The 14,888-nt window shown below is 44.5% G+C and overlaps 2 protein-coding genes across 4 annotated transcripts in view; one reads left to right on the top strand and one right to left on the bottom strand.

Annotated features, from left to right (window-relative positions):
- The window catches only part of LPIN2 (lipin 2), a 43,857-nt gene extending 41,680 nt beyond the window's left edge, over positions 1 to 2,177 (top strand). For all 3 annotated transcript variants that reach the window (XM_035317179.1, XM_035317180.1, XM_035317178.1), the window contains exon 20: positions 61 to 2,177. In XM_035317179.1, the coding sequence (XP_035173070.1) occupies positions 61 to 205 (145 nt within the window). In that variant the 3' untranslated portion in view covers positions 206 to 2,177. The remainder of the gene's footprint in view (positions 1 to 60) is intronic.
- Positions 2,178 to 10,615: 8,438 nt separating this feature from the next.
- EMILIN2 (elastin microfibril interfacer 2) overlaps positions 10,616 to 14,888 on the bottom strand; it is a 35,426-nt gene continuing 31,153 nt past the window's right edge. Inside the window, exons 7-8 of the mRNA XM_035318502.1 lie at positions 12,183 to 12,317; positions 10,616 to 11,437 (exon numbers count right to left, since the gene is read on the bottom strand). Coding sequence (XP_035174393.1) covers positions 11,100 to 11,437; positions 12,183 to 12,317 — 473 coding nt within the window. The 3' untranslated portion in view covers positions 10,616 to 11,099. The remainder of the gene's footprint in view (positions 11,438 to 12,182; positions 12,318 to 14,888) is intronic.

The raw sequence follows: 14,888 nt of genomic DNA, 5'->3' as shown, positions 1-14,888 counted from the left end.
TGGCTACAGCTAACAGTGACTAGACTGTTAAATAATGGTCTTTCTTCTTTTTTAATGTAGGTATTACAGACTAAGTGAGCTGGTGGAATATGTGTTCCCATTGCTTAATAAAGAACAGAGTTCTGCATTTCCATGCCCAGAATTCAGCTCCTTTTGCTATTGGAGAGAACCTCTTCCTGACCTTAACATGGAAGATCTGGCTTGAAAAATACTTCTCACCTAGGAACAGAATTTCATATTCAGCTACTCAACTTCAGTTTAAATGTGAAGAACCTTCTTAATGTAGATGCTAATTTATATACTGGTACCATAAGTCTTACTAAAGAAATCACTTTAACTCCGTTGGTGTAAGACAAAGAAAATGCAAAGCTACTGTCCATTTTTCTGTTCTTTTTTGTGATACTGTTTGTCTTTATTGCTTGTCTTTATATACCTGTACTAAGGCACTTGAAATTGGCCTGTCACTGATGGCCGTGGTACCCAAGTGCTTCATGGAAACAAAATGCTGAGTGACTTTGCATTTTCATTAGTACAGACCTTATTGTAAGCATAGTTTTTTTGTATTAGTCTTAATAGTATATTTTTGAAAATGAAGCCAAAAAGTGTATGGAAACTGCCAAATAGAATGTCAGACCTATTAATAAAAGGTCTAATGTTCAGGTGGGCAATTAGGCCATTTTGCAGAGGAGCCAGAACCTAAGGCACAGTGTGCTCTTTCTCAGCTAAAATACAGAAAGTGTGTAGATATTACTAGCCTGACAGAGTCTGAAGACATAAAATTAATCTTTAAATGTAAATATGCCTTTTGTCACATGTACGAGACTGTGCTTGTACAATTAATGCTCAGACTAATTCTGCTTCTTTTTTTTATATGCAATGCTTAAACTATTTCATTATCTTGTTAAAGTGAATATTGTCTTCAGATACTTGTATGGCTTTTGTTGCTTTCAGGCTGCACTATGTCATGTTAAATTTCCATCAAGAGAAATCTTGAACGTTTCTGTAAGAGTTGGGGAGATGGCATTTTAATTTCTTTTTTCATCATGGAGATTCATATGTGTGTATGCTATGTAGGCCAGTAAAAAGTATGTACAGATTATATTCAGGGAATTGTTATACTAAAAAAAAAAAATGATGTATTTAATTTTTTTAATTATCTACTGCAGGTCTTTCCAGAATTCTGTATTACAGATTTTCACTAGCTGGAAGGAAATGCAGCTCAGTAGTGGGATTCCAGGTATGAGAATGGTTAAATGCTGCAGAGCAGAATAAAGCCTTTTTTTTTTTTTTTTTTTTTTTCCTTTTGGTTTATTTGTAAGCATCATGCTGGTCATTCATTGCTCAGGTTCAGAGCAAGAGCCTGTGAACAAACTGCATTCCAAGTCTAGTGTTTATCAGCTGTGAAAGCAGCTAGTATTTCTCTCTCCAAAAATACTTGAAAACAAAGGTAGCTCTGCTTTTTTAAGTTGGGTTGGTACATTTAAACTCCTTAGGACACGTCTGTGGTGAGAATTGTATGTTTCCAGCCCAGACAGCTTAAGGCCTACAGTCATTTAAATTTCAGTCCCAGGCTTTCTGTGGTGTGCAGTCTTTCCTGTCATTCCTTAAGCAAGTTCCTGAGGCCGTGCCTTAACAGTCCCACCAGGGCGGCCACGTCCAGGATTTCCACCAGGCTCCGGGGCCAAGCTCTCTCCCTACACAGCTCCCAGTGGCCACACACTTCTGCGCAGGGAAGTGTGAGTTATCTTGAGCAGGCACTTGTACGGCTACTGCTGTGGTGCTTGGCCAGAGCTGCTTTTGATAGAAGCGTGGCTTGGGCAGGCCCCTCTGCTTCGGCTTACATGGCCTGAAAGCAGGAGAGGATCTCTTTCTGTCTTTCACTACCCCATAAAAGAGCACGCTCAGAGGATTTTGCCCCACCCACAGGAATATTTTCTTTATCAGGCCTTAACCTTAATAGGTTAGAGTCTTAGCCCTGTGTTCTGAAATAACACCAGCATAACGCTAGACAACTGGTGAACTACTTGGGGGCAATAATTTTTTGTATTCTGATTATATTGTGTTTTCTGATAAAATTCTGGTGTGTTCCTGTGACTATAAAATGTTAGAAAAGAAGGGGAGAGGGACAGGGTCAACATGAAACCTCTCTTCCAAAGCAGGAGTGTGAAGGTGGGAAAGGAAATACACCTGCCTGTCACTGTGCCATACACGTTAAGTGACTTGAAAGGCATCCTTCTTGTTCTTACACAGTGCAAACAAAACATTTTGTGACTGTTTCAGCAAATTCTTGGTCCTGTCACCTAACTACTCAGTGTTTAAGTGGATTTCACAGATTTAATTCAAAGCACATTTTGCTGTACTGCATTTTTTGCGCTGTCAGAAGCTTGCAAACATCATTCCATATATTTTTCCTTTATTTTCTTACTTTTCATTCCATAAAATTCCGTAGAAACTGAAATTCTCATGATCACTAAGTGCTTTGAAAATTAACAGCATTTGAGGTTTTAAGTCACTTAAATACTTCAAAATTTATAAGAACCCAACATAATATTTTAATTCCAAGCTGTAGTATTCTACCTTAACATTCTGTTTTTCATGAAGGGAGTAAAGCTGCCTCTCCTAAAACAGTCCTTTGTGGATGACAAAATTTTATTTACCATCCTTAATGTATTCTTGGTGGCCTTGGTATTACACAGATTTTTGGAAAAAATAATAAAATAAACACTTCCAGAAAGATAAATTTTACCAGAGATTGGATTCTAAATTGTGCAGATTGTTACTAAGGTTGGCTGTGTTTTGCTAGTTTTTTCTGGGTAAATTTTCTTCACTTAAATCCTATTCATCTTTTTGGATTGCCATAAAGACAAGCTATGGATTGTAAGGTGGGGACTTGGATTAATGGGCAGGGTGGAGAAATGGTATCAGGTCCATCTCCAAATGCATGTAATTTAAGCTGGTGTGGTATGGGTGTGGCTGCAAAGAGCTCCCCATTCTGCTGACCTCTTATTTTGCAGTATAGGGATGTCCAAAAAGTTGCTTAGTAAAAAAAAAAAAAAATTGCTTCTCAATCTCTGTAACAGTTTTGATATTTGGTTTTTGATTAAATATAAAAGATTTGAGTATTTGATACAAGTAGGTTGTGGTGGTTTTGTTTTGTTTTTTTTAATTGACTTTGAAGCTTTGTTCAGACTGTTTGTTAACCCTGCGTAGGGACAGAACTTGCAGTACTGTACCTGTCATTGCGTACCTACACGATTTGGATTATTGGGCACTTTATTGACTAGAAAAGACATCTCATTGCTACCAAACCGTAGGCTTGTGCTGCAATATTAATATGAAGTGGGGTGTATAAAAATTACGCATTTGCCTATCTGTTGTTACCTTAATTAAGAGAAGTGGCCTGAAGTTAATGTTTGAGAACAAGTTGTGCTATGCGTATTCAAAACTAGCGCAAGTGAAATCATTCTTTCTATGAAAGAGGAACTTCTAAGTGTGTGTGTCAGCAGGCGCGCACGCATCCCTGTTAAGACTGTGTTGTTGAAGATGCAGATCCTCTTAGCGTTGGAAGCATTTCAAAAGCTGAGTCAACGATACCTGTCTGGGGATTAATAAAGGAACATTGCAATTCAGAACTTGTTAGTGACTTGGATGTTTCCCATTTCTATAATGATTTTAAGATCAGGAACTTAAGTGGTGCACATTTCTGGATTCATCTTTTTACACTGTACAAAACATGCTTGTACTCCAAAAGGTTGGGCTTTAACCCCTAACACTATACAATTGCATGTGCAATACGGCTCGTGTATCCTCAGCTTCCCGTCATCAGTATATTCCTTAAAATATTTTTTTTTCAGCTGGAAAAGTTTTAACACTTGTATTGACTCAGTTATGGAACTTCTGAAGCAAACTCTGGTTTCTTATGGTAAAGACAAAAATAAGGTTTCATGTTAATATTTCATACAAGTCTTCCAGAAGATGCTGTCATACGAATGAGTTGTTTAAATGACTATAATGCAAATTCATAATGAAGCATCAAAAATAGATAATGGATTTGAGATGCCTTTAAAGTGTCACTTTTGCCTAAAGAAGTTTTAGTTTCCAAAGTTGAATCCTGCTGAATAGAATGGAATTGTTTGGATTTTTTTATTGCAGTGTTAATTATTTCCAGAAGAAAGTTACATTTTGGTTGAGTTTGAGGATAGGAAAACTCTCTCCATTAGTTTGTTTCATTTTTATGTTGAAGATGTGAAATGTCTGATCATTCAAGCAACCCAATCACTAATAAGGTAGTGTGTTTAAAACTGTCAAATCTGTGACCATGCCGATATAGTGGTTTTTGTTAAGACTGGACTATCTTGGGTACAGTAACCCACACTTCAGTGCAATGTTTATTGATGTTCAGAACAATGTTATCACAATAAACAAACTTAAACTAATTTTTCTTCAATTTGTGCTTACGAGTTCCATTCTTGTATTGCTAATCTAGTAAATGTGGATTTATTTAAAATGCATTCATATCTTACATTTCGAGTTGCTCTAAGGACTATGACATCTGCTTTCTCTCACACTTGGTTTGCTCCTAGAGTATTTATACAGCTGATAAATAATTGCTGTAATCAAATTTACATTGTCTGCCAATACCAGTATTAGGTTATAACTAAAAGGAAAGCTAAGCATACATTCATAATGCAGAATACGAGGTAACAGATGCACTGTAGACACATCTCAGGAAAACGCAGGATGCCTTGAAGAAAATACTGCAGTTATGGAGTGTGAGCACTTGTACACCTGCCCTAGTTTGGAGTTTTGTCCTAATTCCGTCCAAGCAACATTTTCATTTCAAAGCAAAAAATCCCCAACCATTTCAATCACGCAGATGTATGATAGATCTCCATGGATGTGTGATCATGTTGTGCCTTTTGATCCCTCTGCACTGCAGGTGTATGCTTGTACTGCTGCTCCTGGGGCACGTTAGCTCTCCGCCTGTCCAGATACAGAGCCTGGTGCTAGAGCTTTATCTCTGCTGCAGGAGCACAATTTCCATTTCTATTTAGTTTCCCCTGTGAGTCTGCTCATACCCTGCGCCTGTCACACCTAGGTCTCTTCAGTCTTCATACCACGCTTTTGTCGCTGCCCGTCTTTCACACCTAGGTTTCAGCGCTCGTCTGTGGCGTGCAGTGAGCATCAAAGGGCAGGCAAGTCCTGTGCGTGCCAAATGTTCAAATTTGATAGAGGAATATTGTCTGTGCTCAATTTGTTTCTCCTGTATCCATCTTATCTTGTTCTGGGTGTATTTTGTCTCGGAGCAACTGTCTTACATAGAGAATAGGGGCCTCTCTTACTTCCAGGTGTGCTGTAAGCTCCTTTAGACTGCTGGAGGACCGGACACCTTTCTCTGAGGGCCCCAGGTGCCATCAGGAAGCCTCATCTATGACTTACTGAATTCCTACTGCCCTTCACAGGCCCTGGCAACCATCCCCTTGAAAACTGGTATGCTGCAACTCCTCCCAGCCTGTGGGCTTTGAGGCAGGGAGGTGGCGAGGGGCGGGGAGGCCACTGTATGTTTGTGTCCCTTAAATCCCACTGCTGCAGTGGGATTAAATCCCATAAATCCCGCGTATTGCAGTGATGGCATCGCTATGTGAGGGCTCGGTGTTATGACATACAGTCTGATCCCAGGAATGGACGCTGTGTGCGTGCAGGGCACCCTGTCTAGCGTTACCTTGTTCAGCGTGTACGCTGAGGGCCCTGGGAGGCCACACGTGCAGCTGGGCCTCTTCTGGGTAGACTCCTGCCTGCTATGTGGGGGAGAGGCGTAGGGGGTCAGCTTCTGGGGCCTTCACTGTTGGGCACAGCAAGGGCTTATTGCTGCCTTATCTCTGGCAGGGTTCTGCTTCAGCCCAGTGTGCTTTCAAAGCATGCCAACACGTCTCCTCCCTCCTCGCCCTAGTCACATCAACCAAAACCACAGCGATGTTTCTGTCCCATGGCCGAGGTGCCCAGCACCCCTCCCATGGCTGAGGAGGCTGGGTCTGTAGCACAGAGCAGCAGGAACGCTCCAGAGCCCCCAGTATAACCCTTTGCTGCGTTTTCTTAAGGGCCGAAGTGGTTGTGGCCAGGGCTGTGTGGGGGTCTCCCAGCCAAACAGCAGCAGCCCGCAGCTGGGAGGATGGATGCTGAGCTGCACAACAGCGAGGACGTGGGCTAATTCATGCTTTTTGTTCACACAGAGATCTTCAAACGAGGTATGGTGAACAGCGTAACTACAAGCAATGCTGAGCCACCTCCTTGTGAGTGCTACACATGCTTACAAGTGCAAGTCTTCACTTGTACGGGAGCGGGGCCAGAAAGAGTTCTGACTAAACTTTCACCTTGTACTGCTGATGTTCACGGGATGGACCAGCTGCAGGTCGTGCTTACCCCAGCACTGAGAATCAAGGCACTTCGTGGCTCTTCCCAATCACTCCTCCTTCGTTCCTCTCCTGCCTTTTCCTCCTTCCTCTGTTCTCTACCCTAGTATTTTGTCTGATACTACTTCATCCCCAAATGTTTCAGGGAGTGAAATAGTGAGGAATCAGGGCACCGAATGAGGATATATGTTGGCAGCACTTCTATGCTCTCTGTCACAAACCCTACGTAACAATGCCTGAGACTGAATTAAATACTTAACCCATACATGCAGGCTTGGCTATGAGGCCAAAAACTGAAATTCTAAAGGTGGTGGAGGAAAGAGCAAAAGTTTTGGCTTACGGTAGTGCTGGACTCGCTGGAAAGCAAAGGAGCATCAAGACATCACAAAACAGGCAGGCTTTATTTGGACATGTCAGCAGTTGGCTTCCTTCCATCAAACAGTTTTCTTCATGTTCTAAGGTACCAGACCCTCTACACCCGCGTATATACCCACACACAAAGCATATGCTCAAATGCACTGAACAATTAGTAACTTTTTTTTTTTACAATCAAGATAGCAAAACGGATAAATGCCAAGACCTGCTTATGAATGAACATGTTATAAGATGCTCATTGAAGTCTCCTGTGTACAAATAATTGGCAGAGCAGTTATTTGTCTGAAGTCTGCACTGTCCATTGCAGGAGGTTCGGTGCGTGCAAGTGTGCCTTATGATGACAGGACGCGGCCCCAAGTATTCCTGGCAGCCCAACAGCCTGAACTCTGCACCTTTACCCGGGAGCAACTGGGAGCCAAAGTGTACCCACAGCGCGTCTCAGTGACGCAAATGTCCCTCACGTCTCCAAGCTGACACCGTGTGAGTGCATTTGTGGTTTTGGTGGACCATTTGTATCCACCGCCATGCCTTACCATAAGGCCTGACAGCAGCTGTAACTTGCTTCCAAATGCAGGATGCAGCCTTGGGAACCACTTCCCTCCTGAGGCTCATCTGCTTGCTGTTAAGGAGCCCTTCACCTTGCATTCCCAGCACATTTGAGCCTTTTAAAGCTATAAAGGGTGCTTACGCATGCTTTGGTCCAATTTGCCTTCCCATGCCTTCTGCTTACAGGTGCATTTCTTTGTAATATTCCTGGAACAGCTGGCTGTCTCCACCAAGTTAACCAGATCCTGATCCTCTGTCTGCTAAACTGCACAAAGTTGCTGCAAGTAACCTGGGGTACATTGAAAGGCGACATGGTGGAGGTTGGTGGAGATGTCTGTGGCATGCAGCCACTGCTTTAAGTGCTCAGTATAGTGATGTCTCCACTGTCTCCAAAGTCTAAATAGCAAATTAAAATAATGAGGTAGTTTCACGTTTTGAGATAGAAATTTGCATTCTCGCTTTGCTCCAAGCTTTCCTGTGATTTCCTGTGCTATGACTGATTTTTATGGCTCTCTGCTGCCTTTCCCGAATTTTTTTTTTTTAAGGCATTCTTATTTCCAGATGCTTCCTATTTGAGGTGGTGAATGCTTTTCTGGTGGTAGCTACGTGAACCAAGAGTGTGAAAGGGTCCTTGCAGTGCAGGTTATTTCCTTGGTGTGTTTCTGATTCCCACTGAAGATGTGAATGCCCTGGCAGTGGGTTTGGGGTATTCTGAGCAGTGCTCTCCAACCCCTTCCTTTGAAGCTGAGCTGTTTCGTACAGAACGAATCCTCAGTAGGCCCATGAATTCATCTGTGCCTGAGTCTCTTCCAGCTGCTGCTAAATTTAAGGAACGTTTTAACCAAGCACTGACCGAGGCAGCAATCGGAAGTCTGATCCCTCCTCCCTGTGCTGTTCAGGGGCTGCAGCACTGCAGTCTGCCCAGTGGGGTGACTATCCCACCTTGAAAGCTCCACTGAGGTAACTTCATTAGAGAAAATGAGCCACTTACCCTGAATACAGCAATTACCAAAGAAGCAAGGCAGTGGTTCCTAGCTGTGCTGCTAGAGATGATGGATGGGGAGCTAGTTCTAAAAGGTGTTCTGAAAATGTGCCTCAGAATGGGTCCTGCTGTGATGTACCTTAGAGAGTGCTTTACAGCCGGGTATAAATCCTGGTTATGTTGCATTATGTAGGATCAAACAATCGCAGCATCATCATCAGCAGATCCTGGGCACAGGGAGAAGCTTTCTGAAGAGAGCCCCGTCCGACAGCAGAGCTGGGCTCGTGACGATGTCTGGGCTGGGCTTAGAAACCTACCGGAGTGGTCAGGTAAGAATTAGGTGATGAAACGTTTGTACCTCTAGCATTAAACTTTTACCGCTGATTCTTAAAAATGTCTCACTTGGAGGTATGGGGGTGGAGAAAAAGGAGGTGGTGTTTGCCAGCGAGGTCTCCCTAAGCGCTCAGCTCACTTTGTTTGTTTCCATGAGTCATTTTTAGCACAGGCAACAATAATGTAACAATACTTGAGTCACACACAGTCTGGAGCCAACTTCTTAGAGAACACAGCTTTCTTGAGAGTGAAAAATATCCTAAAAGGAAAAGAGCCTCCATGGCTTTCGTACATAACAAGAACTTGTTATATATATATATTATATATATATATGGTTGATGTAATTGGCTTTCAAAAGAAAAAGTCTTTCCTGTCTGTCCCTTCACCTCTGAGACCTAGAAAGGCATGGGAGAGCAGTGGGCTGCTGCTTTGGGACAAAAGAAACCGAGCCCCTCTTGAGTAAGGGGTGCTCCAGCCCAGATCAAGTCAAATGTGCAGGGAAATGAGGGGGGTGGCTCCCTTCATCGGGCTCTGCAAGTTCACCGGGTCCCTTAAGCAGCTGCTCCTCCACAAGCTGCCTTCCTGCTCCACAACACATCCAGCCCTAGCTGTTGCTTATCAGCAACACCCCAGTTTCTGAAAACCAGGTGCCAGGAGATCTTCCTAAGCCACGTGCTTTAAAAAATCAACTCACAATTTCCTTCCTGTGCTCACCCCACCACCCCCGCCCAGCGCAACCCTAGCTGCAAAGGGACTGATGCAGAGCTCCTCTGGGGCCAGAAAGCTTTTTCTGTCTGCTTTTCTCCGAGGCAGCTCAGCTTCCAGGATGTGATAGTTTGTTGTGGGAAGGCCCCATCTCATCGCCTGGAAACAGGGTTATTAGGGAGTATCTATTCCAAAACTATGCAGCAAAGGCGTGAAGTCTGCATTTGACCTCCTCAGATGGGGAAAGGCTTCAGCTAAGCGTACGGTGCTGCTTCCAGCGCGGGGAGTTCTTCCTTCACCTAAAGGATTTGTTTGTTCTGAGGCTGTAACAGCTGTTCTGGATTCGTAAGAAGGAAAATAAACTACACAACCCACTATGATAAATACAACTCTATGTGTGATGAATAGACTATGAAAAAGATGACCAGTTTATGTGAGATGACAGTGGAAAAGTCCTGCTCTTAATGAAGGAGGGTTAGATTTTTTTTTTCCACCCATGAAAGAGCTCAAAATGTTAACTCTAAAGAGCCAAAATGTTATTTTGTTGTCTCAGTTGAGACGTGGCTAGTATAAGAAATACAACATTGTTGCACCAAATGTGATTAAGCTAATAAGCACGTTGTTCCATCCATACAGACAGATGCTGAGTGTTAAAATAAACCCCACTGAAAAGTGCTGATGCAGGAGGCTGCTCAAACAAAGACTCAGTGCAGGTGCTTGGTTTGTACATTGACAGTATTGGCTAAAAAGACTATTTTCCTATAACCTTTTTAGCCAATTTTTCCTCTGGTTTATTTTTTACAATGCACCAAAGAAGAAAACTACTCCTGTAGCGCAAATACTCCAGGAATTCCAGAAACCAGCACTGCAAAATTTTTCAAGAGCTTTTCAAAATGATCATTTTTCTAGCTAAGAACAGGTGATTCAGAGATTTCTCTGACCTGTCTTGTTATTTTCAAGCACTAAGCCTGAATCTCAAGAGCATCATGCTTCACTGGTTGTCTTTTTTACTGTACCAGTTGGAAATTACTGTTTAAATCCTTCAGCAGCAGCAACTGTGCCTTACACTCACACTTGCCCGTTGAGAAGCTGAGGCCAGGCTAAGTTCTTGCACTGCTGCTGCCACTTGACTGGGCTGAGAGTCACTCGTCTCTCAGCACTGCGTTTGGCCCTTAGGGGAAAAAGAAAACTGATGCAGACAAACAACATTTTGCTTTGCACCACCGTGGCTAGCAATTGGTTTGAACAAATTATGTGAATACACTTGGCCCACCGTATTGTTTTAATAAAGCAAGGACCAAGTCATCAACAGTGTCCAGCGTGGTCTCAGTTTCTTGCCCCTGCTTTCCTGAAAACATGAAAGAAGCTGGCTGCGACTGGAAACTGCAGCAAAGATGTAAACTTTGACACACCACGGACACCGGCAGAGATAAAGTGGGGAGCGGACTGCAAAGGCTATTTAATAGGGGATAGCAAGAACACAGTGGAGAAGTATCTACTGAGAACGTATTTGTTTTTTAACAGCTGTTGTGTTTGTACAGATGAACAAGGACTTGGGGAAGGAGTTAATTTAGCTACAGAAACAGGTCTTTTGTAGCTGTCTCTGAAAACTGGGGACGAGGTTTCAATATAGACAATAAACCCATCACTGAAATCAAATATATAAACTGAATATATTAAAGCTTTGAATTTTATTACACTTAATTTCTTCGGAATATCTTACCCTTCTCTCCTGTTCCACGATGGACCTAAACATGGGAAATGGAAGGATAAAGCAGAACCCCACTAAACGTGGAATACATTTCATCGGAGTCTGTGTAGGCCAGTTTGCCTCCTGTCACAACGACGTTTACTTCATCTCCGGCTTTGAGGTGAAGAACGAGGTGGAATGTCCCAGGGCCACCACAGGTCTGTTTCCCCGAGTAGGGTTTGTGATACTCCAGCAGTTCCCTCCTGTACCCAGCCGTGTGGAGCTGAGCAACGCTGGCATTGGAGACGGACAGCACTGCCTCTACGTACTCATCCCGCTCCGGCGCCAGCACAGCGGTGATCAGGTAGCGCCCCTCATACGGCGACGTGAAGATGCCTGCAGAAGAGACACGGGCAGGGCTTTTCTGAGGTATTCCAAACGGACAGGCCTGAGTGCTCTGAGCACAAAGACAGACCTGGCACAGCACGCGCTGTGCACTGCGACGTAGAGGTGACTGTGATGAGGTCAGCTTGGGCTGCTGACCGACTGACAGCGGTCACGCAGGCAAGGGGGTGTTGAGCTACAAGCCAGACTCTTCTCATACAATTCACTTTAAAAATTTTCCAGGCTTGAGATGCGGAAAGCACCACCACCACAGGTACCTAGCACTTCAGTCATGACAACTCTACATAATTCTGCAGAGCCCTGAGTTTTAAAGAGCCAGCTCACGGAGGTGTTTTGGGGTGCGTGAGGGGGCTGAGGTGGATTATGCTGAAGTCTGGGTCAAAAGCAGGCAGCCATCCTCTCCCCCAGCTGCCCTAGCTGCAGTGAAACAGGTTAGCGAGGAGCCTCCCTGCTGCTAATAGTGTCCCTAGTTGCCTGGGAAGGGTGAGGAGCACACACTGGTTGTGCTGGCAGAGCAGAGAGGGTGGTGAGTCAGGCCCAGCTGTGGAAAACCAGCAGGGCCAGAGCGTGTGACTGTCTCCATCCTTAGGAAGCTCCTGCCCTGCTGCATCCGGCTTAGATGGACTTGTGAATTTTGTTCAGTTCGATGCACCGCGGTGCCTGAGATGGCATCGAACACTAGTAATGGGGTGTTACTGCCCATCTGGCAGCTCTGCGGGCCCATTCTTTGCCTTACCTGTGTTGGGGTTGTAATAGTCCCCGTCATTCACGAGCACTTTGTTGAAGTGAACCACGCCGACGTCACTGGAGAAAGGCTTCTGTGTGAGCCCAGCAGAGAATGACACCAGCGAGGCCGCGGCAGCAGCAGGTCCTAAAATGGGTAAGAACATGACTTAGGTCACTTGGGGATGACAGCACAGCCTTTCCCTGCGATGGTTTGTAGCCCAGTGTCTCTTACGCCACTCAGCCTAACCCTGCTGCTCGAGGAGTGCCAGAATCAGCAGAATATATTCTGCTGGCCCATAAAAAAATTGACTGAGCACCATAAAGTTTCCCCCTTGGCTACAACCTCCCAGCTCTGTCAGGGGAGTCAGGAAACTGGCATCACCTACTATGAGTTGCTTTTTTCCCTCTAAGGAAAAGATGCCTGGCTTATAACTGCTGGAAGTAGCCATCCTGCCACACCTGAATTCAACAATGCTCTGCCACAGAGAGTTTCCAGGATTCGGGCTGCCCCCAGACATCTCTGCTCTGTGTCACCATCACAACGGCAGCACGAGTGCGGAAGGTCAGTAGCTCGTGCCAGCTCTCTGAGGGGAGAAGCTGTGCACAGCTTACATCTCCTGCTTTCTCTGCCAAAGGCTAGAGAAAACTTCTGCAGAAGTAACACCTGGGCATTTCAATGAAGAGAATTGTGTCTGGGGCTTTTCTCTCTTTTGCACTTCCCTTTCAGGGAATTTTTCACTTCGTGTTTTTTCTTTTCTCAGCAGCTCAGAGAGACACTGAAGTATTTCATAGTGTCTATCTGCTTACTGGCTAACGCCACTTGATGAAATACAATTTGAACTATTAGGACAAGGTTTTACTTTTAAACAGACTGACTTAAAGGCAAGTCTTGGTGATCAGCCACGTGTTAGTCTTGTTTTAGCTGCCTTCCTGCTAAACGCTTCCCTTAAGGCAGGAACACTGCTAGAAGCCGTCAACTCTTGCTGCTTTGATCAGGCAATTAGGTAAACAGTGAATACACTTAAAGTTGTCCTCGGCTGCTCCTTCCGTTCAACCCCGTTCAGGTTAGGATCCAAGTCTCTCTGTGCTGTGTCAGCCCTGCTCCTTGTTCTGCTGCCTTTAAAATAAAGGTCTGGTTTCTCTCCCTCTCAATCTGACATGCCATCAGCAAGCAGTGATACAAATGGTCAGTTCTGATTATACCGCTTTGATACAGAAGTTAAAAAGTGACCAAGCTTTATCTAAAATGTGAATATACCAATGTTAGGTTAGATTTCCTTTTTGCTGAGTAACTTGGCACAGAGGCAGGGGGACCATAAGATGCTAGCAGCTTCAGAAATGGCAAATAAGCACCACGAGCTCCCTTGGGGTCTAGTAACCAGATGCCTCATGCATCTTTGGATATCTCCTCATTCAGTATTTTGTCTCAAGCTCACAAAGCAGACCAGAAACCCTTTTACCTGGCAGTGCACGTGTAAGAGCTCCTGTGAGCTAAGATGAGGCTATTCAAAAGGACCAAAATGAATTGCAGGAAGTCTGTGTACTTCAGGAGGGAGCCTCTGTAAAGCTCCAGCCCCTTAACATCCCTCTGCTTACAGGAAGCGTCTTTGTAGTCACAGCTTTCCCTGAGACTCGGGTCAAATGATAATGTACATCAACTAATTTCTTGCTGGCTGACTCAGAGAGGTTCCTGCAGCCTGCCCAGAAATGCTCAGCTCTCCGTTCGCAACAGCTACAGCTCACAGTAGCTAAGGATCTGTGAGGAAGTGACTCCTGTCCTGCCTCTCCTCAGCTTCCTTTAGATTTTCCTGCACTGACACTGATTGCTTCAATAGCTGTTAGAGTTTGCTGCTGAAATTTCCTTCAGATCTGCAGCCCTGTTTTTTGAGCCATCAGCTCAGTTTTATGCGTACTTGTCTACAGAAGAGATCTTAACTGCCTTTAAGTACACTGTGGGATTGTTCAGTGGGCAAATATAGAGGTGCAGGAAAGTCGTAACGCTTCTATGCTCTCCTCTTCTCCTCCTTTCTAACTGGAGCTGTGCCTGTTCGAAGCTTTCCCAAGTCTACCACTAGCTCTCAGCAATGCTTTTGCAGATCCCTACCGAGGGCAAATCGCCTTCCCTTCCACGTCCCCACTTGCAAATGCTTTTTTTCACCCCAAGATCAAAGTTCAGTTTCTCAGTGCGAAGTCCAGGCTTGGAAACTCCAGTTTCACTTCTGGAGCCAGAGTTGTGGAATTATAAGAATCAGGAAGAAAAGTTTCAAAGCATTTGAAGCTATGAGTGCAGTCCTCATGAAGAAACTGCGAGGCAGAGAGAAAGTTTCACCTTCATTGAGAAGGAACGGGCTGAAAATACCAGCAATTTACCACCGCCACCTTTTTCACCTTTTTTTTTTTTTTAAGCTCCTCAGTTTGACCCCAACACGTCTCACTGCCAGGAACATTCCCTCTGATGGCCATGCGGAGCAGCACAGTGCCCAGGAGCAGGGCCTGTTAGCTCTCCTAAGGCCACCCCGTTTCCCACACGGATGATAACTCATTCAGGGCGTTATGAAGACATGGCCCCTTTGCTTAGCTTCAGCCCCTTGTGCTCTTCCAACTCCTTTCAAATCACGGCAAGGGAAGGTTTGCCCTGTGGCTGACCTACCGTCCCTTACACAGGTATCTCTCCCCTACCCTGCAGTCAGCTTCCGTGCATTGTGCTGTTCTTCCA

The sequence above is a fragment of the Oxyura jamaicensis genome, chromosome 2 (genome assembly GCF_011077185.1).
Source record: "Oxyura jamaicensis isolate SHBP4307 breed ruddy duck chromosome 2, BPBGC_Ojam_1.0, whole genome shotgun sequence".
Taxonomy (NCBI): Eukaryota; Metazoa; Chordata; class Aves; order Anseriformes; family Anatidae; genus Oxyura; species Oxyura jamaicensis.
Note: the sequence above shows the minus strand (reverse complement) of the source record. Positions and strands in the feature narration are given on the sequence as shown.